The sequence below is a fragment of the Castanea sativa genome, chromosome 3 (assembly GCF_040712315.1).
Source record: "Castanea sativa cultivar Marrone di Chiusa Pesio chromosome 3, ASM4071231v1".
NCBI lineage: Eukaryota > Viridiplantae > Streptophyta > Magnoliopsida > Fagales > Fagaceae > Castanea > Castanea sativa.
This window is the reverse complement of record NC_134015.1, coordinates 33,931,270-33,953,341: the sequence shown is the minus strand read 5'-3', so window position 1 is coordinate 33,953,341 and position 22,072 is coordinate 33,931,270. Positions and strand designations below refer to the sequence as shown.

Here is a 22,072-nt window from a genome sequence, read left to right as displayed (position 1 = left end):
TGTTTAATACTTAAATGAGTAATGAGATATAACATACAATGATTGAAATGAAAGATAACATAACTACCTTTCATTAATAGTAGTACGTTCGTAGGTTATTTACATTCCACGGACGTGACACAACATTTTCATCTAAATCTTCCAAAAAGTAGGCACCTATACTAGCTACAGAAGTGATGCGATATGGCCCTTACCAATTGGGCCCTAACTTTCCCCATGATGGATTCTTTGTAATACCCACCACCTTTCTCAGCACGGGATCTCCTAGGGCTAGTGGCCTTGCTCTCACCTTGGTATTATACCCCTGTTTAAGCTTCTATTGATAATACGCCATTTGAACCATGGTTGCCTCCCTTTGTGCATCAACTAGGTCTAGGCTTTTCTCCAATAGTTTATCATTACTATCTGGGGCGAATAAGCTCATTCTTAGTGTTTGGAACCCAGACTCAAAAGGGATCACAACTTCGGATCCATAGGTCATTGAGAATGGTGTTTCCCCAGTTGACCAACGAGGAGTACTCCAGTACATCTAAAGGACGTGTGGTAGCTCTTCTACCCATCTACCTTTTACTTCATCTAACCTCTTTAAGAGCCCATTTACTGTAACTTTGTTAACTGTTTCAGCTTGTCCATTTCCTTGCGGATGGACTAGAGTTGAATATCTGTTTCTAATGTCCATTTCACAACAATATCTCCTGAATACTTTACTATCAAACTAGCCCATTGTCCGAGATAAAGGTGTAAGGAATCCCAAACCGAGTAACAATGTTCTTCAAAATGAATCTTTTTACGTCTATATCCCTGATGTTGGAAAATGGCTTAGCCTCTACCCACTTCGTGAAGTAATTAGTTTCGACCAGGAACCATCTTCGGTTTCCCACAGCCTTGGAAAATGGCCCCACAATGTCCAAACCCCACTGAGTAATTGGCCATGGACTAGATAAGGGATTGAGTACTCCCTTTGGTTGATGGATATCTTGAGCAAATATTTGGCCTTGGTCACACTTTTTGACGTACTCCTGTGCTTATTTCTGCATACTTGGCCACCAATACCCTTGAGTAATGGCTCTATGTGATAACGACCTGCCCCCTGTATGACTTCCACATATTCCCTCATGCAACTCTTCTAAAAGTGGCTCCACTGCTTCAAGATGAACACAAAGCAAGTACGGTCCAGAGAAACAATGCATATACAGCTTTTGCTCCTCAGACAACCAAAATCAAGGAGCTTTCCTTCGTATCTTCTCCTCCTCTCCTTTCTCATCAGGAAGGACTTTCTCTTTAAGGAAAAGAACAAAAGGATCCATCCAACTAGGTCCAAATCTGATCTGGTGAACCTGAACTCTACACCTCTTCTCCTTAGCAAGCTTAAGCAGACCCTCAACAAGTATAACCCGAGGTAGGTCTTGTCTAGAAGAGGTGGCCAGAGTTGCCAAGGAATCAGCATGAGTGTTACCGCTCCCTGGGATTTGATGTATGGTGAAAAGTTCAAAGCTTGACTACAAACACCCAGCTTGATTCAAATAATCTTACATCCTCAAATCCCTAGCTTCTAGTTCTCCCTTTACTTGGCCTACAATCAACCTTGAATCTGAGAACACTTCGACAACCTTTCCCCCCATCTTCTGCACCATAGCCACCCCTATCAGTAAAGCCTCATACTTAGCCTCATTATTCGTGGTTAGGAAGCCCAATCTTAAAGACTTCTCAATGGTGATCTTGTCTAGGGATACTATAGCCAACCCACCCCAAATCCTCTCTGATTTACTGCACCATCAACATAAAGTTTCCAAGATAAGGGCCTTTGTTGAGAAATTGTTAGAACTTACTTTCCTCTTAAACTATGTTCCTCGACCTCTTCCTCAACTAGAGACTCAGTAAACTCAGCCACCAAATCTGCAAGAACTTGCCCTTTAATGGAGGTCTGAGGCATGTACTTTATATAAAATGCCCTTAGGATCATCCCCCATTTAGCAACTCTTCCCGTATAATCAGCCTTTCGGAGCAACGACTGCAAGGGGAGTTGGGTTAACACCACCATTGTATGAGCTTGAAAGTAATGAGGGAGTTTTTTGGTAGCATGAACCACCACCAAACTGGCTTTCACCAAAGGTAAATAACGAACCTCCGCTTTGTGTAATGACTTGCTCACATAATAGACTGACCATTGTATTCCATCCTCCACTCTCACCAACACCAAACTAACCGCATGAGAAGCCAGGGCAATGTAAGCAAAAAGAACTTCTTCTTCCTCGAGCCTAGACATAATGGGTGGCCGAAAAAGGTACTTCTTCAATCGTTGAAAAGCCAGGGCGCACTCTTCATGCCACTTAAACCCCTTCTACTTGTGCAGGAGTTGGAAGAATGCTCTACATTTTTCTGCGGACCGAGAGATAAATCTGTTCGAGGCTGCAGTCATTCTTGTCAATTTCTGGACCTCTTTAGGGTTTCGAGGAGGTTGTAAGTCATTGATTGCTTTAATTTGATCAAGATTGACTTCAATCCTACAGTGGGTAACTATATAACCCAAAAATCTACCTGAACTGATGCCGAATGAGCATTTGGAGGCATTAAGGCGCAACTTATGCTCTTTCAGCACCTCTAAGACACTTTCTAGATCATTCACATGCTCGGTCTCTGTTTTTATTTTCACTACCATGTCATCAATATAGACTTCAATATTCTTACCAAGCTAGGGTTCCAACATCCTTATCATCATCCTCTAGTAAGTAAACCCAGCATTTTTCAATCCAAATGGCATCACCTTGAAATGATGATTCCTAGTGAGCATTACAAAAGCAGTCTTCTCTTCGTCGGCCAAAGCTAATGGTATCTAATGGTATTCCTAGAAAGCATCCAGAAAGCTCATTCGAGGATGACCAACCGTGGCGTCCATCAACTGGTCTATCCGAGGTATCGGGAAGGAGTCCTTACTGCAAGCTTTGTTCAGGTCCGTGAAATCCACACACACTTGCTATTTTCCATTCTTCTTTTTTACTACCATGGTATTGGCCAACCTTTCTGGGTAAAAAACCTCTTTAATTGCCCCTGCACGTTTGAGCTTCTCCACTTCCTCCTTAACAGCCTTAAAATGTTCTTTAGAAGAGCGTTAAGGTGGCTGTTTCTTAGGAATGACAGTTGGATTAACATTCAAGTGATGACAGATGAAGTTTGGATCCACCCCAAGAACTTCATAAGCACTCCAAGCAAACATATCAACGTTCTCTCTAAGGAATCCAACCAATTCTTCCTTCTCTTAATGAGGTAACTAAACCCCCACTTGGAAGTACTTATCATCATCATTATCAACAGTGATCTTTTCCAGCTCTTCACATCTTACCCCTTTAGCAACAACGTCTGAGGTCATCTCTACCTCCTTTGGTTGCTACAAAGCCCTATCCGTGGTGGTAGAGGACTCCCCCTCCAACTGATGTCTAATTGCCACAACTAGGCACTGCCTAGCCATGTTCAGACTTCCAACCAACTCTTCAACCTAGTCCCTTGAGGGATACTTGACCTTCAAGTGCAAAGTCGAAGAAACAACCCCCATGGTATGGAGCTAAGGCCTTGCCATAATAGTGGTATAAGGGGAATATGCATCCACCACAATAAAATCTACCTCCACCACCTCCGACCCTGCTTGAATAGGTAGTCTAATCTGGCCTTTTTGGACAACCAGTTTCCAATCAAATCCTACCAGGGGGAAGTCATAGCTGACCAAATCCACATGCTTCAGCTTAAGTCCCTTATACAGATCAAGGTACATGATCTCGGCCCCACTGCCCTGGTCCACCAAGTTTCTCCTTACATCATACCCCCTATTTTGAGGGTGACCACCAATTCGTCATCATGTGGCTAAAAGGTCCCAACCTTATCCTCATCCGAGAAGCTTAAAGCTAGTCGGACTTCCACTCTCCCACGCTTAGAATCAAGGATTAAGTCATCAGCATGTGGCCTTACTATAGACATAACCGATGATGGACACGAACCTGTCCAACCTAGGGCAGCATAGATAACACTAATGGTTCCCAGGGGTGGTCTTGAGGAAGCATCTCTCTAGTAGGCTGGTCCGACATGATTTACCTACCCAGTGGGATGGTATAGGAATTGATTCAACTTCCCAAACTTGGCCAACTGCTCAAGGTGGTCACGTAGAATCCTGTAATCCTCTGTAGTATGCCCTCGGTCATAATGGCACTGGCACTGTAGTATGCCCTCGGTCATAATGGCACTAGCAATGAAGACTTTGATTTCACTTCATAGGGTCTCCTCCCATTTTATTCGACCACTTGAAGTATGGCTCGTTCTTTATCTTCTCTAGAATTTGGTATACAGGCTTCCTGAACACAATGTTAACCACCTGAGCAGTAGCAAGCGTAGCATGCACAGCACAATCTCTTCTAGGTCGATTACCATTGTACCTTTCTGACCTAAAATCTCTCCAGTCTTGGGGAATTACCTTCTCCTTCCCCTTTCCTTGCTGTTGATCCTCCTCCACCCGTTTATACTCATCAATTCAATCCATTAACTGCAGCATATTTCAGGCAGGCTTCCTAGTCAACAACTTCCTCAAGTCATGCTCAATGGGCAAGCCAACCTTAAACATCCTGATAACTACATCCTCAAAATCTTCGTCTATCTCATTAAACATTTTCCAATACCTATCTGAGTAAGTTCTCAAAGTTTCACACTCTCTCATAGTTAGAGATAGCAAAGAGTCTAGTGGACGAGGAACTCTACTACAAATGACAAATCGGGCGACAAAGGCCCTAGTAAGCCCTTGAAAGGAGTTTATTGATCCCTCCCCCAAACCGTCGAACCACCTCATTGCGACTGGCCCCAAGCTAGAAGGGAACACCTTGTACATCAAGGCCTGATTCCTCGAGTGCATAGCAATTCTTTGGTTAAAATGGCTAACGTGCTCCATCGGGTCCATTCTACCATTATACATGGTAAACGTGGGCTGTGTGAACCGCCGAGGAAGATTTGCCCTACCAATTCTCCTAGTGAACGATGACTTCAAAATTTGGCGCAAAACCCTGTTCATAGCATCATTCCCCAAGCCCTTATAGGTTGGGTTCCTACTCCTTTGCCTATGATGGCGCTCTTCCTTGTAGGAGAAAGACTCACTAGGGAGAGTCCTTGATTAAGGTCTATAACTATCATCATCATTAGATGGAGATTCTGTGCTTGATGGTGACCCTCTCCTCTGTTTCTAACGTGACTTCCTACGTAAATGATCTATCTCCCTCTACATGTTCCGAGTATCCTCCCCATGAGACACAACTCCACCTCCTAGAATGACTCCTACTGGTATGAGCCGTGTGAGCACTAACCTCACAATCTCTTCTTCGTTCAAGATTCACAAAATGATCTTGACATTGCAACCTCACTGACTCTTCTAAACCCACCATGACTAAACTAACTCTGGTATGCTCAATATTCCCACAAACAGCGCCAATTGTAAGGACACAGCTTACCCCACGACCCAAGAATGACCCAAACAATGGCCCAATAAGCCCACTATAATAGATTTGTTAAAGAAAATGGTGGATATTGATCACTATACTAATTAGAGTTAATCACAACGAGATAAGACGCCAATAAGATGATCAAGACTACAAATTATAAAGAGAAAAAGATCCTCGGTCTGGTCCGATGATGGTTTGTTGTATATATATGTGTTACTTTTTCCCTTAAACCAATATCGTAGTTTCCTGTTACAAACCTCTCTCTCTCCCTATAAGGATCTTCATTTTTCTTTTATATTTACACATAGATAATCTTAATCCTACACTTGGAGGGCTGAGATTGCATTCTTTGGACTTTTGTCTCATCCGGAACATACTAATAAACTTCTACCCTACAATCTAAGCTGTGCCACCATTGTTCATGGTTATTTTCTCATTAATGCGGCCAGAGGAGTAGTTGTCTTGCATTTAATGCGGAGGGGATAGCTTCTACACCCTTCTCCTTTAATCCTCCTTGAAACATGTGCCTAGTTTGCTTTCTTCCCTCTGTGTATTTTACTTCATGCGCCTCTCATGGTTGATGCTTGTCCCCAAGGTTAATTAGTGCTCGTCCCTGTGGTTAACCAATGCTCGTCCCCGAGGTCCAAGATGTATCATTGGAAATGATCGTGGCAATCCACTTAAATGAGATTAGGGATCCTCGTCCTCACAGGGGCATTGAAAAAAACATGTTTAATTTTTAAAGGCTAACAAATTTTCCTTTCAAATTATATTTTTAAAATTCAATTTTCCCCAAAATTTTTGGTTCTCTTAATTATAATTATGATTTATGTTTTAATTATAGTTTTAGAAATATTTTATTCTTGAATTATCTTACTCAATTCAGATTCAAAATAATACTCCCTCTTTCTAATTATAAGATTTTTTTAGGAAAATATTAACGGAAGCTCTAAAAGTATTTATAAGTGAACCATTCTAAGCAAATTTTTATGGAAAAAAGAAAAAAATAATTAATTTCTAACCTTCACAATTGAGTTTTTTTTTTTGGGGAAGGGGAAGGAGGGGTTGGGAGATTGATAAATAAAGCACGAGAGGTCTTTAGAACGACAATTGATATATATATAATCGAAATCTCTAAAACTCTTACAATTTTTCACATCATCATATTAATTTATAAAAAAAAAAATTTAATTTTTTAAACTAAATAGTAAATACTACCCGAAACCTTTGACAAACCCGACTATCGCCTATAGGTTTTCTTTCAAACATGAAAACAGATCTCTTCCTGAAAAATATTGAAAACCCGAAACACCCTCCCCAATTTTCTTCTCTCTTTCCCACCCATGACATAGCCACCGTTGTTCGTTGTCATCACTGTCAGCCACCATAGCCATCAAGTTCGTATCTTTGCCACTCTCTCTGTTTAACTACAACCCGTTAGTTTTAGAAAAACCCAATATATTTGGTAAATCCTTCAATCCGTGACCCTCTAAATCTAAATACTAACACACAAAAAACCCCAGATAATACATTCTAAATCATCCTAGATCATTATTTTAAAAAAAAAAACAAAAACAAAAACAAAAAGAATTAAACTATATATTTTTTTGATAAGAAATTAAACTATATTACTGTGTCTATGCTATGCACTCGCACCGCCAGTTGCTCACCACATATCGTCCTCTCAACTCCAGCTCCAGTTCAAGCCAACACCATTGGTATATAGCTCTCTCGTGCTTTGTTTAGTTACTGTTAAGTGGTTTACTGATTTTGTTGTCTTTCTTTTGACTTTTGAGAAACTATGTGCTGTATAAACTTACTGCTCTACTTCAACAAGTTCCATGACTTCTAAAACGTGTGGCTGTCTTTTTTTTTTTTTTTTTTTTTTTGAGTAAAGTGTGGCTGCCTATTGATTTCATTAAATAAAAAAAATAAAAAAAAAAACTTGTGGCTGTCAAGTTTAAAGTTTTACAGTGTTTTTTTTTTGGAAAAGTTTTACCGTGTTGTTGAGAGAAAGAATGTTATATATAATCTAATATAGTATATTATAGACTATAACATATATGTATATATAAAATAGATAATGTATTTATACAAGGGTATGACTTTTGAGATAAATACAAACCATTACTTAATAATAATTTGATTGTTCACACATTATTTTTTTTTCTTTTTAAATTGGCTATATACATGAAAACCATTCACAATTTGCGCATATTCTTTATAAAAACAAATGTTAAAGTTTCAAAAGCCATTGTCAATCATCTTTTCAAATTGCTAAAAATGTATTTGTTGAACCCCTAGAAAGCCTAATGTTTGGCTTTACCTCAAGCTTTACATCAAGTTTGTTTCAATAAACTGTAGATTTAGCAATAGTGTTTATTGAAATTATTGATAGTGTATGATCTGCAAAATATAGAGCAAAAAGTAGATTTGTGTAGTGAGGCTGTTGTATTTTTTTTTTTTGCAAAATTGAATTTGAATTTTGGCCTTGAGCAAAGTAAACGTACAAAGGTTGCAATCTTCTTTACAAATAGTTTCTCCATTGTCTTTAATGTTGCTTTAGTTTCAAACGTTACACTTTTAACGTAACATTACACATTCCTTTTCTTTCTCAATCTTTTTTTCTCTTAAATTCTTGGTGGGCAAATCAGTCTCTAATTAATTCTTTTAGCTTTTTCTTTTAACGTAAAGTTGGTTAATTATCATTTTATTTAACTATCCCGTGCATCGCACGGATTAATGACTAATAAATAATAAAAAAGAAACTATTATGCACTAGATCAAATGTAATAATAATAATAATAATAATTCAGATCTCAAAAATATAACTCTATAAAGTTTCAAAGCAAAAAAAAAAAAAAAAATCGGAACATTAACGGTTCACACTCTCTGCACGAAAGACGGAACGGCAGTGGTGAATGCTATGCTATACGCAAACAATATATTCTGCACAATTTATTAAGGAACCTGCCAAATTTTCCCCACAAGACATTTAAAATAATTGTTTTGGCAAACAAGCATGTACATCGAGGATGTGTTCATCTTTGTGTGACCACTGACCATTCTTAGTTCAACTGTCACAATGCAAACCCGTACTTAATTGTGATTTGTGAGAGTGACCTGCATGTTAATATTAAGTCCAACTCAATACATACATGAATTAATCAAACCTGAAGGTAATTTATCCAAATTTTCTTACAAAATAAAAATGCATCTCAAAATTTTCATTTTTCTTTAGAAACCATTGAATGCCAAAAAGCTAGCTGTAACTCCTAGATTCGTAAGTATATCCTGAAAACTTGTTTTCAAATTTACAAGTTTAGTAATCAAATCAAAACTGAAGGATACGTGAATATATATATATATATATAAAAACTATTATACTAGCTAGCTAGCTAGCGTAGCCCCAGACACAATCACAATTCACAACCAGAATATTCCTCCATTATCCCTCATCCAAGGTTTTTCACCTATCCAATTAGCCCCTACCTATCCAATTAGCCCCTGAAGTGGACGAGGGTGAGAGGGATGATAAGGCCTTATATATAAGTTGAAACGGCATGATCCTAGACATGAGGGCAAGTGAGTCAATCTCGTATTGGAGTCTGTACTGGTTTGGCTAGTGAAACGATATATTTCGGTAACAGTCAATACCGGTGTACTATTTCGAGTTTACCATTATTTTTTTTATATTTATAAAAATATATATATGTGTGTACATATATATATATATTATAATAAATATAAAAGTTTACCATAAAACATTACCTCAATTCAGAACAAATTATTCATGATTTTAGACTTTAGCATCAATGAAAAAAAAAAAATATATATATATATATATATATAAAAAAAATAGAAAGTTTAATTGTTCATTGCATACTAAGAAAGCAAATAATACTAATAAGTTAATGCAAGTAAGTTACCATTATGTCCTTACAAAAATTCAAAAATTACAAAATTAAAAAAAAAACTTTTTTTATAAACTGGCCAGTACGCCCAGTATCGGCTGGTATTGCCTGAAATCGGCCGGTATAGTCGGTACATGGCTGGTACGGCCGGTATTTAAACAGGTATGAAACGTTCGTGTTTCGATACTAGTATATGAACTGGTACAGTATCGACCACATTGCATGAGTGCCCTTGTTTGTTTACCCATGATCGCTCAACATGTCATAGTTACAAATCTCCAGATTCTTGCTCATGATTGATTGCACACCCCACCCAATTATGGAAAATGGAGGAACTGATGGTCAAATTAAAGTCCAATATAAACACCATCTCAAGGTATATATGAGAGAAAACTCTACTTACCTTATTCTGAATTTCGTGAGTTTTTAAGGTAAGTATTGAAAAAGTTTTGGCCAGCACCACACCGATATATTTCCGACTAAGTGTTCTTTTATATATATATATAGGTCTTATTTTCTATTTGCACAAGAATGACAACTTCTTCGGGCACCTAACAAAAGTAATATTTTTCAAATTGTACACTCAAGTAAAGTTTAGTAAATATTAAACACTAATTTTATCTTCCATATTCTCACCTCTAAACATTTGTTCAAAAGGTCTTTCACTGATATGTTGAGTAATTTTTATGCTTCTAAATAAAATAAAATGAATATGGTCAATCTTGAGCTATCTTCAACCTTTAATTGAATTATATACTTAATAAGAGAAATGGCATATATAATGTTAATATCATATTAGTTGTTGTGTATTTTAATATAAAAAGTAAACATTTTCAAATATTTTTCATTTTGTATGCCTTGGGATTGGGAAGCATGCATTTTTGTTGCAATTGTCGCACTATAAAAATTCATATCTTGATTTTACCTTTTTATGACATATTTCGCAACAGATAAAACACCAACTAGAATTATCTATCTCAATGTTTATAATCTTTCCTAACAGGTAAAGATAATTTTCTAGAAACTGAATTTAATATCAATCAATTCATAATTTTATAGTTAAATTTTATAAAAGCAGGTCTATAGTACATAAAGCAATGTTAAGGACACAATATTATTATTCAAAGTTTTCTTTTTTCTTACCTCATTACCAGGGCCCCACATAATTTTTGTTATTTCACTTATGGTTATTCTGTTGATGTTCATCTTTTCTTGAATTGTCACTTGTGGTTTGAATTGCTTTGGCATTTATATTGTAGAGATATTAGACATAGCATTGTAGAGACTGTAGCACATTAAAAATATGAATCCAAAACAAGGCACTTACTGATCTTTGAAATTAGCAGTCTCAGAAATTTCTAAATCAATATAAACTCTTGTTCCATTTGTTGTCGATAAGTTATACTCTCCTGAAATGCACAGGATTCATTAAAAAAAAAAACAATTATCTATATATAAACTTATATTTGTGGTACAATAATGAATACACTGATGTATATATGACTTTGTACAATAAAACATTCAACTTGAAATGTAGTGGCCCTTTCTATCTTCCAATGTAAACGCACTGCATCTCAGGGCTGGCAGAGCCAATTAAATTGACCTTATTAATCACTTTCGTACCATCACAAAAAGGTCATTCATGCATAAAATGTAATGGTCGACGTTGAAATTGAAAAGATGAGCTGGAGAATTGAGATTGTTAATTTCAGGCCCATCAGTGGACCCTCCTATCACATGTAATTGTTGGACACTTCTTAAGCAAGTAGGTTATAGACAATGCACAGAACACACGACATTACAACTTCAATATTTATAGATTCAATTTATTTACAGAGGATCCATTGTCTCTTGAAGACTTGAAGTGCTAGCTAGAAGTTAGGTTAGCTACCTCTCATTTTATTCTAACATTTTTGTTGGTCATTTATGGCATGCAACAAAGGGCTCATGCAACTGCAGCAAGATTTGAAACCCATTGAATTTAGATCAAATATTCATACTTATAACAGTAGAATAATAACTGCCTCACATAATCTAAACAATGGCTATCAATGTCACAATTTCAATGTCAGACATCAATATCACAAAGTTTGTGCTGGAAATTTAGTCAGATTTCCTTGCAAATAGAAATGAAAGACAATATGTTTAAAACAGGGCATTCCCATCACAATTAGAAACCTAAAATAAACTTAAAAGCTCAAGTAAACAACACCCAAACGTGCATAAATTACAATAAGAATTCAGACATTGACAACCATACATGAACCCAGATAAGAATTCAAAAAATTAAATTCGATAACCCGATTATTGGAAGCACCTATCCAAAGCTACATGCCATAGTTATGATGATATCACGAATGTGCAAAGACTAAATTACCAGAGCTAGTAGGGTCTATTATATGTAAAACGGTACTTGTATTTTGATATTTTCATACCCTAACACTATCAACTACTAATATTTTATATGGCAAATACTTCTGATATAAAATAGACTTCAAAACCCAAATAGAGCCACAGTATTGCATATACAATTTAGATTAAACTTAATAAACCAATAATGATATAAAAAAGAATCCCACAGATACACATAGTCTACTCCAACCCTGCCCCAAACAAAAAATCTACAGGGCATTCAATAATCAAATAGAAAATAACAAACTGAATCTAAGTTCCTAGTCAGTTATACAACTTCTTAATTGGATGCTTACATATTAATTCAACCAAAATACTTTGTATTTCAAACAATATCTTATACGAATTAAGAAACTCCAACCATGGCTACTAATAATATTAAAAAAAATAAAGAAAAGTATGAATCTCCGAATTAAAATACAAAATAAGAAAATGTGAGAACCTGAGAGGAGGAGGATATAGTATATTTATACTCATGGATTGTCACACCATCTCAACCATCATGGGGCAACATTGAAGTTTTATAGGTCAAACCACATACTGAGTAACCCCTTCCTGAATTTGATATATATTTGAACCACACACAAAGCCAAACTAAAGGTTTACAAATATCCTCATACTCAACTTCTTCAAATTTCAAATTCACAAATAATAATAAAAATTTCCAACCAAATTCAAAATTATAAAACTACAAAATACAATCAACTCTAGAATACAAACCAAATTCAGAATTATAAAGAAAGAAATAAAAATTCCGTCAACACATTTTTGATTCCCTATTTCTCTATAATGAAGAGGCAGAAGGCTGGCATTTTAGGTAGCCGAATAATTATTCGACCATAAATAAGAGAAGGGGTTTATCACTTGCTCCACGACACTAACTACCACATTCAGTTTTGGTGTTGGCATGTGAATATATTCCCTTATCTCATCCCCCTTCCCTTATATATAGGTGTGTGTGTGTGTGTGTGTGTGTGTTTCTCAAATAAAAAAAGAACTCAGTGTTGTCGAGTCATCCCACATCGATAAGGTGTGGTATTGAGAAGGAGCTTATCATTTGCTCCGCAACATTAACTGCCGCATACAGTTTTGGTGTTAGCGTGTGAGTGTATTCTCTTATCTCATCCCCCTTCCCTTATATATAGGTGTGTGTGTGTGTGTGTGTTTCTCAAATAAAACAAGAACTCGGTGTTTTCAAGTCATCCCACATCGATAATGTGTGATATTGAGAAGGAGTTTATCACTTGCTTCGCGACACTAACTGTCACACGCAGTTTTAGTGTTGGCGTGTGAGTAAATTCCCTTATCTCATCCCCCTTCCCTTATATGTGTGTGTGTGTGTGTGTGTGTGTGTGTGTGTTTCTCAAATAAAAATAAATAAATAATTATTCAACCAAACAGAAGATTAAGCTAAGGTAAATCGGATATGCTAAAAAAACCTAAATAGAAAATAAAGCAGAACTTGAAGATAAAGCAAAACCTGTAGGATTGTTATCAGATTTTGAGGGTTGGGAGGTTCTTCAATACTATCTCCACTACGAAACCCATTCATATCCACAATATTTTATTACAAAACCTATAGAATTTGATTTTCTATTAGTGTTTCCCTAACTTCAACAAAAAAGAATAGAGAGGAAAAAAAGGTTAGGAATTGAAATCCCTAAATTGACAGAAAACCTAATTGAAGACAGTAGGAAAAGAGATTAGTCATAGATTAATTGAGAAATACCCAGAGAGAATGATCTGATATGGCAGATGGGTCGAAGATTGAAAAAGTTGGCACCCATGGTCGAGCTTGGGTCCGCGTTTGAGAGAGGGACATCCATGGTCGTGCTTGGGTCAACGTTTAAGAGAGGATAACAATCTTTTGCTTGATTTGTTGTTTCTTCGTTGATTCTTTAGTCTACTAGCAAAAACTATTGAATAGAAAATAGGTTTGTTTCAGGAGTTTTATCAGGCTTGCTTTTGGGGAAGAAAGAGAGGTTTTTTAATTAGTTTATTAACTTTAAAATTCATGTCTCATATTTAAAATTCAAGACTCATATTGTGTCCTGATCAACTTGCAGTTTGATATCTGCGGCTCACTGTTAGATAATTAATGGCTGCTTGGATTAAAAAGGATAAGCATTCAAAGATAAGAGAGAGTCCTAACAGGAGTTTGTCTCTTTTTTTCTTAATCAACAAAATATAAAATAATTAATTCTTTTTTTATATTTATAAAAAAAATTAAATAAAAAATGCTGATGTGGAAAATTGTGTTTTATCGGGTTTGCTTTTGGGGAAGAAAGAGAGGTTTTTTAATTAGTTTATCAACTTTAAAATTCAAGTCTCATATTTAAAATTCAAGACTCATATTGTGTCCTGATCAACTTGAAGTTTGATATCTACGGCTCACTGTTTGATAATCAATGGCGGCTTGGATTAAAAATGATAAGCATTCAAAGATAAGAGAGAGTCCTAACAGGAGTTTGTCTCTTCTTTTCTTAATCAACAAAATATAAATAATTAATTCTTTTTTATATTTATAAAAAAATTTAAATAAAAAATGCTGATGTGGAAAATTGTGTTTTATCGGGTTTGCTTTTGGGGAAGAAAGAGAGGTTTTTTAATTAGTTTGTCCACTTTAAAATTCAAGTCTCGTATTTAAAATTCAAGTCTCATATTGTGTCTTGATCAACTTGAAGTTTGGTATCTACAGCTCACTATTAGATAATTAATGGCTGCTTGGATTAAAAATGATAAGCATTCAAAGATAAGAGAGAGTCCTAATAGGAGTTTGTCTCTTTTTTTTCTTAAGCAACAAAATATAAATAATTAATTCTTTTTTTATATTTATAAAAAAAATTTAAATAAAAAATGTTGATATTGAAAATTGTGGAGAGGAGAAAGGCTTCAATTTTATATTGATATATTGATAATAATGTGATCGACTCTATAAGCATTTGCCTTGCTTCTTGTTTCCCAAACTAGTGAAAGGTAAAGCAGCAAAGTAGACGTAAAAAAAACGGAAACCTCATCAATCAATCGCCTTCAAATGTTTACATGAGAGGACATATATTTTTTGTTGAGGACTCTTGGTCTAGGGGCAGGTTTTGTCGCTTCCTAAATCGCTTTTTTATCTTGCAAGGGGGTTCCCCTGCCCTTTATACTTTAAAGATAAGGAGGGTTTAACTTTCACAAATTCGTATTGGAAAAATTGCTAGTAATTTAAGGTATTCATCACTAGCTGCCCTTTTTTTTTTACGTGTAATATTTATTTTTCTGTTCTCCCACATAAGTTCATAAGTTAACTACATACACATGAATCATGAATCCATGTCTTGACCGATGTGCACTCCCACGGCTATTAAACTGCCGAGGCAATTGCGTCCACGTTGTGGTAATTGGTGTAAAAAAAAAAATGGTACAAGTCTAGACTTAAAGATTTGTACCTAAAAGTTTTATCTAAACCATAATTAGCTGCCGAAAAGTCTAAAATCAGTTCAAAAATGTTATAAACTAAAAGTCATCTAACGCCTAAGTGTAAAAGATTTTTGATATAATAGAAACATAATGTTGTAGCAATCAAGAATATTTTGTTTGACTTTCCATTGGGCTTGGCTGGGATTGAAACAAAGTTCCGTGGGACAGAAAGTTTGTCAAAATGCCGTGGAATCAGCCATAGGCGAAATTAAAGTGATCGAGGCAGAAATTAAAGTGATCGAGACTAGCCTGTCTAGTGTCAACAATATAACTATGATGTCACATGGTTCATCCATATGAATCAAAATATGCTTTTCCTTTGTTTGATTTCTCTGCTTCTTAGACAAACAGATTTCTAACCCAGATATGATTAAAAAAGGAAAATGTTTAAGCCACTGCTAATTTTACTTTTAAATGTTTATAAATGGTCATATACATGATTGGTATCATTTTCTTAAGGTAATAATTCTTGAATTAACTTTTGAGTTTGTATTTAAACACATCATTTTACAAAACTTGTGAGATAAAATTTGTAGAATCTATACACGAAATAAATGCAAATAATCTTTCTTGCCTTTTGTGTTCTACTTTATATTCTAAGGAAATATCTTCAATATATATGTATCTACTATGTGCAGCCCCACGAGTAAATGCGCATGAAAGACAAATTCTGAAAAAATGGAATGTGGGGTTTTGTGGGGGTGGGGTTGGGGGAGGCCAGGCATGGTGGGACTTGCTGATGCAGTAGCACATAGAATTGTGGAAGAAGTTACTGTTCAAGAAACACCTGAAACGTAGGCTCTACATGACATTATCCAAGTTGGAGAAAACAGTGTAAGCTTGGCTGATCAAAGTCAGGCAGGCATTGATGCTCTAACAAAAAGCTGAAAACAGTACTTGGGTGTTGTAGTGGATAGCCTTTTCAAATGTTTTTGCTTGTTATAGTAGTTATTTGTATGATGAGCCACTAACACCAGCACCTCCACCACCATTTGTCATGTTGGCCCTCTTATTCCGTGCAACACTAAACTGGTCATGGGGCCTCCTTTCAGAGTGTGACTCAAGCTTATACCCACATGGGTCTCCCACTCTTGCTTGTTCTTCCCCCTAATTTTTGGCATTTGAATAAATTAAATTATTACTTCCTCTTATGGTATGGATAAAAGATTTTGTATTACCCAATTAAACATTTTTCTATTTTTCCCCTACTGTGCTGTTTCATGTTCCTTCCTGATTGATCAATCCGATGGAAGTGATCAAAGTTGGTAGTTTTTGAATAAAATGAAAAAAGATGAAGTCATTATAATTCTCAGATGGACTTAATGGAAATATCATTTTCATGATTTCTACTACACAAGGTGCATGATACGTATCTATGCGGCAAGAGGAACTGCAAACAGTTGCATTGAAGTATTGATTATGACGTAAATGTAAGAGAATTTAACAATTTTAAGATAAAAGTGGTCTGTTTTTTGCATTGATGGCAATAACAATAACAACCATAGTAGACATAACTCATAAGCAACATAGACTTGTTATTATGGAAAAATAAAAGCCCTCATATGACTCACAAAGTCTATGGAATTGAAGGATAGATTGGTTTGAGAATTCAGCTGTAAGATGAGCTGTGTTGAAAGAATCCTATTCCAAGTCTCTCAAAGCAGTTGTGTAAGGACTGCCAATTTGTAGCTCTGTGAGCATTTGGCGAAGATCTACAACTTCCTCCTTGAGCCTTGCATTCTCCTGAAGAACCTGCTCGTGGGACTCGGTTACACGATTCAACTTGTCTATCAGTGTGTGGTTCTCTGTTCGAAGCCTAAGAACCTGTGACCAGAGCTCATCAAGGTGCTTTTGTTTCCTCATCCGTGACCTGCGAGCGGATTCTCTATTAGAAATCATTCGCCGCTGTTTCCTTTCATCGATGATACTGAGTTGATGTTCCTCATCAGCTTCATCAGAAGTAGAGTTATTGCTTAAACATGAGGACTGTGAAGTAAATTCATGGCCTGGAGGAGGGAAATGAAAGTTGGGTAAGTTGCTTAAGAATCTATTGAAATAAAGGTTTGGAGTGTTGCTCATACTCTTCATCATGCCAAAGCTTGCTGGAATTGAAATCGGGGTTTCGGGTGCTAGATAGTGGATTCCTGTGATCTCACCTGGAACCATGGCTTACTCAAACTATGAAGAAGATGATCGATATATGATACTTGAAAGGTTGTATTGCAGAGGTCGTTGAAGAGGACGGGAGGACATCATGAAAAATGGAAGGTTTTTATAGGAAGAAAAAGGCTAAAGAAGTGGGCCATTTTGAGCAACAAAGTGTAACAGTGTCAGGCTTACATGAGCAGAATTTGAACAGTTAATAACTGGAACTATATAATGTATGCGTGAGGTACTATATGTATCTCTCTATACAAACCACTTCACATCATATTCATGTCATTTTGAGTTCATGTCATGGGTTGGTGACTTGTGTAGATGTGTATATATATGTATGTGTGTATATGTATGCAATAATGAGTAGTGTACATGCATCTATAGAAAATTTAAGATTTGGATAATCATCAATAATTAATGCTTACAAAAGAGAGAAGTTCGTGAAGTTGGGTTGCAATAATTTAGGTAAGGAACGTTTGGAAAAAGAATTTAAAAAGGCATATATATATATATATATATATATATAAGAATTGGTGTTAAGTCAATCCTATGAGAGTTTTTCCTCTAGTGAGTGAGGACCCTAGCCAGTTTCAGAAGAATATTGGAACTTCAAAACTCCTAACAGCCAATGACTCCTTATGATTGATGACGTTAGGAAGGTCAGTTAAAAAGGCAAATTATTAAATAATATGTAGTTTTGATGATCCTTTTTATTACAATTTTGGTGACTCACTAAGCACTTCATTTTGGATTGGAGGGACCCATATCATGATGCAATTATCTAAATAGTTAAGATCAAATACCTAAATGCCAACCATCTGTGTCTTCTTAAGCTTGTATATATGGAGCTGAACTTGGTGCATGATTTAACATTTTATGCATATTCCTGTCCCTGTGTGAGCTTGTGACCATACTGTTAGTTTCCTAATTAAAGGAAAAGTGGCACCAAAGGGTAACTACAATTGTAATTGATGGGACTGACGAGATCACTCCTTGGACGGACTTATTAAACAGCATCGTCCACCTGCAAATCGGTATGAACGAGGACAGGTGATGCGAACCTCAATCGACACGCTTTGAGACCCAACAAAAATATTGGAATATTTAACCCAGGAAAGCTAAAAATCAGATTTATGATAGAAACCCTGACCCAACGTTTATAATCGAAACGCGAACCAAAGGTATAAGTTGACCTTGACCCAATGATTATAAAGAATCACGAACCAAAGGTATAAAGTTTGAACGCCACAAGGAAGAATCCTTGATAAGTTCACAGTTCTTGAAGAACCAAAAGAGAGCAAAGCCTCACCTTTTCTGAATTTTATTCAATAATATTCTGAAAAACGTTTACAGACTTCAGGGCCAATTGAAGGACTCCACAAAACTTGACAGACAAGAAAATATATTATAAAATAACTCCTAATTGATACCTTACCATATCAGGAATCAAGTTTGACCTAAAAAGCATTAAATGCACCTAAAAACAAGGAAAATACCTAAAAAACGTACTAAATAATAAAACCCTAAATAAAAGTTGATTTGGTCTGAAATTAGCAGATCCAAAATAGGAAAAAATCTGCCTTAACTGATATAGAGCTGGAAAGTCAATCAGCCATTAATTCATGCCATAAATCACTCTCAATTAAGCCAGATCAGCCCTATATAGCTTAAATTAAATTTACTACACTTTCATCTTCCTTTGGGCCAAGCTTGAAATATCCTGTGTTAGAATCAGCCCAAATCTCTTGAATCAGCCCATTAAGTGCTTCTGGGATCTTCTTGGATCTTGCTCTTGTAATAGGCCCAACTGGAACATGCAATGGATCCTTGAATGCTTGTTGATTCTCATCAACAGGCAAATCATTAATAAGAGAATTCAATACCTTAAACAGTTACTAACTAGTTGTCAGACCGTTGGAGCCTCATCAAGACCTGCGTTAATAAGCTCTAAGGTGTTACAAGAAGAGCATTAAAACCACAATCAAGGCCCCAACGGCTAGGAACCGCAAAGACTATATATACATATTTATTACAAACATAGAGGGTACACAACTCGAACCAAAAGAAATACTTTTACACTTCTCATTTTATCCTCAAGGGATTTCTAGATACTAATTTAAGCATCGAAGACGTTGTGGCAAGCACCACACTGGTGTCTACCTTAGGGAAGTTTTAGTCCCATTTTGTAGGAACAATGACGAGGTCTCGGCATCATTTGGACGAATATACTTGAATGACGAATAGACTTTATTAGTTTGGCGTCGTCTGTGGGGACGAAATTTTCGTACTAAGGTTCGAGAATACAGTTCCAACCATTCTCTACAATCTAGATGGAGTCTAACCAAGACCTTGCGACACTGGCCCTGCAAATCCAAGCACTTACAGCTAGTGTGGAAGAACTCACCAAACAAAACCAGGAGATGAGGCAGCGACTCCAGCAGGAAGCCAACCGATCTAGAGACAATCAGGAAGACGAAGGGGATAGCCAGAGATGAAGTTATCAAAGGCCTGCCATTCTAGACGAATCGAGCTCGAAACTTCTTTGGGAAATGAGGAAGGAAATGGATGAATTAAGGAATGCTATCAAAGAAAAAATAGATCGAAGTGTGGATAGGATGGTCAGGACCACAGATTCCCCCTTCACGACAGCAGTTCTTGAGTGGCCGGTACCATCGAAGTTTCGCCTGCCTCAACTCGAACAATTCGATGGTCTTCAGGATCTCTTGGATCATCTCAACCCTTTCAAGACGACGCTAGGTCTCCAACAACCGCCTGGCGAAATAATGTGCCGCTCTTACCCTACTACTCTCAAAGGGGCTACAAGGGAATGGTTCACGAAGCTACCTGCATCGTCCATTGACAACTTCAAACAATTAAGCAGTTCCTTCCTACGCCACTTTGTAAGGGGGCTACCCTAAGGAGGCCAGCAGACCATTTACTCACCATCAAGCAGGGAGAGAAAGAGACCCTAAGGTCATACATGAAGCGCTTTACCTGCGAGACTTTGGAAGTAGACGAAGCTGACGACAATGTGCAATTAACAACCTTTAAAGTTGGATTGAAGTCTAGAGAGTTCGTGGTTTCGCTAGTGAAGAATCCCCCTAGGACGATGGCAGAAATGCTCCTAAAGGCGTAGAAGTACATGAACGCTAAAGATGCTCTAGCCGCAATAAAGGACGTGGAAAAAACCGGTGACAAGGAAACAAAGGAAGACGATCACAGAGGATGAAAAAGGGAGTGACTAGATCATCAGTCCAGAGACGGGAGTAAAAGGAAGGATGAAAAAACTCCTCAAACGGTAAAATTCACTCCTTTAGTTATAATGGGTTGTTGACAAAATTTTGGCGCAGATTAAGGATGAGCATTACCTCAAATGGCCAAGGCCACTACATTCGTCACCCCACGTGCGAGACAAAAAGAAGTACTGCCGATTCCACAAGGATCACGACCACTACACCGAGGATTGTAGAGGCCTAAAGGAACAAATAGAGGAACTTATACGAAAAGGAAAACTGCAAAAGTTTGTGAAAAAGGGGGAATCTAGTAGATTCAAGGATGATAGTAAAAACCAACGCAAATCCACACCCAAGGACGAGGATCACACGTCCCAATGTCCGCCAAATGTGATAGGAGAGATAAAGACGATCACAAGAGGGTCGTTCGCAGGTGGTTCACTCAGATCTCTTAAGAAAGCATGTCAGAGGCAGGTAAACAACATCCATCGAATACCCCCATTTAAGTAGAGACGAACGGACCAAGATATGTTTTTCTCGGAAGAAGATGCTAGGGGAGTGAAGTAGCCTCATGACGACTCCTTGGTCATAATACTCACGATAGAAGGATTCAACACTAGGAGAATCCTCGTAGACAATGGAAACTCTGCAGATATTATCTACCTCTCCGCTTTTCAACAGCTGAAGCTAAATCCAGAAAGGCTGCGCCATTTGACTCCTCCCTCGTCAGCTTCAGTGGAGATAAGGTATATCCTAAAGGCATAGTGACACTGACGGTCACAATAGGGACTCACTAGAGGCAACTGACTCGTCAATTGGACTTCCTGGTGGTTGACTTCCCTTCGTCTTACATTGTGATCATAGGAAGGCCAACACTTAACCGTTGGAGAGCGGCAACGTCCACATATTGCTTGAAGGTAAAGTTCCCAACAGAAAATGGTGTCGAAGAGGTGAAAGGGGATCAAGTACTAGCCAGGGAATGCTACTAGGCCATGCTAGCTGCAAAAGAGAGCCATACATGGGTGATTGAGGAGGAGCAAGAAGATAAAGTGGAAGCCCTAGAGACAGTGAAGCTGGTCGAAGGAGATGCAGCCAAGACGACCAGAATAGGGACGACGTTGAGCCTTGAGATAAGGATGAGGCTCCTCCAGGTCCTTAGAGAGAACCTAGATATCTTCGCGTGGAGTCACGAGGACATGCTGGGTATATCCCCAAAAGTCATCCAACACAAACTAAATGTGGATCCCGAAAAAAGGCCCGTCCAGCAAAGACGCCGGGTCTTCGCTCCAAAATGGAATCAAGCAATTATAGACGAGGTTAACAAGCTGTTGTCAGTAGGCTTTATTCAAGAAGTCTACTACCTAGATTGGCTCGCTAATGTCGTCTTAGTGAAGAAAGCAAACGGAAAATGGAGAATGTGCGT

General features: G+C 37.2%; 2 protein-coding genes and 1 long non-coding RNA gene across 3 annotated transcripts; all 3 read right to left on the bottom strand.

Moving 5' to 3' along the window:
* Positions 1-1,220: 1,220 nt before the first annotated feature.
* On the bottom strand, positions 1,221-2,266 carry LOC142628841 (uncharacterized). The gene is made up of 3 exons (XM_075802879.1): positions 1,830-2,266; positions 1,534-1,767; positions 1,221-1,410 (listed from the first exon to the last, which is right to left on the bottom strand). Exons 1-3 carry the CDS (start codon positions 2,264-2,266, stop codon positions 1,221-1,223), a joined length of 861 nt encoding a protein of 286 aa, XP_075658994.1.
* A 6,211-nt stretch (positions 2,267-8,477) lies between these two features.
* Positions 8,478-13,775, bottom strand: LOC142629917 (uncharacterized). The gene is made up of 3 exons (XR_012843153.1): positions 13,527-13,775; positions 10,713-10,794; positions 8,478-8,594 (listed from the first exon to the last, which is right to left on the bottom strand). It is a non-coding gene; the product is annotated as an uncharacterized LOC142629917 (long non-coding RNA).
* A 2,931-nt stretch (positions 13,776-16,706) lies between these two features.
* On the bottom strand, positions 16,707-17,612 carry LOC142627342 (basic leucine zipper 43). The gene has a single exon (XM_075801187.1). The coding sequence runs from the start codon at positions 17,423-17,425 to the stop codon at positions 16,901-16,903; it is 525 nt and encodes a 174-aa protein (XP_075657302.1). The 5' UTR covers positions 17,426-17,612; the 3' UTR covers positions 16,707-16,900.
* Positions 17,613-22,072: the final 4,460 nt, after the last annotated feature.

Bases quoted from the DNA above. Each gene is read 5' to 3' on its own strand.
- LOC142628841 (XM_075802879.1), bottom strand. From the start codon at position 2,266: ATGTCTAGGCTCGAGGAAGAAGAAGTTCTTTTTGCTTACATTGCCCTG. The intron at 1,768-1,829 runs GTAAGTTCTAAC...TTGATGGTGCAG, and splicing joins GAACATAGTTTAAGAGGAAA to TAAATCAGAGAGGATTTGGG. The intron at 1,411-1,533 runs GTAAGATTATTT...CACCTCTTCTAG, and splicing joins GAAGCTAGGGATTTGAGGAT to ACAAGACCTACCTCGGGTTA.
- LOC142627342 (XM_075801187.1), bottom strand. From the start codon at position 17,425: ATGGTTCCAGGTGAGATCACAGGAATCCACTATCTAGCACCCGAAACC.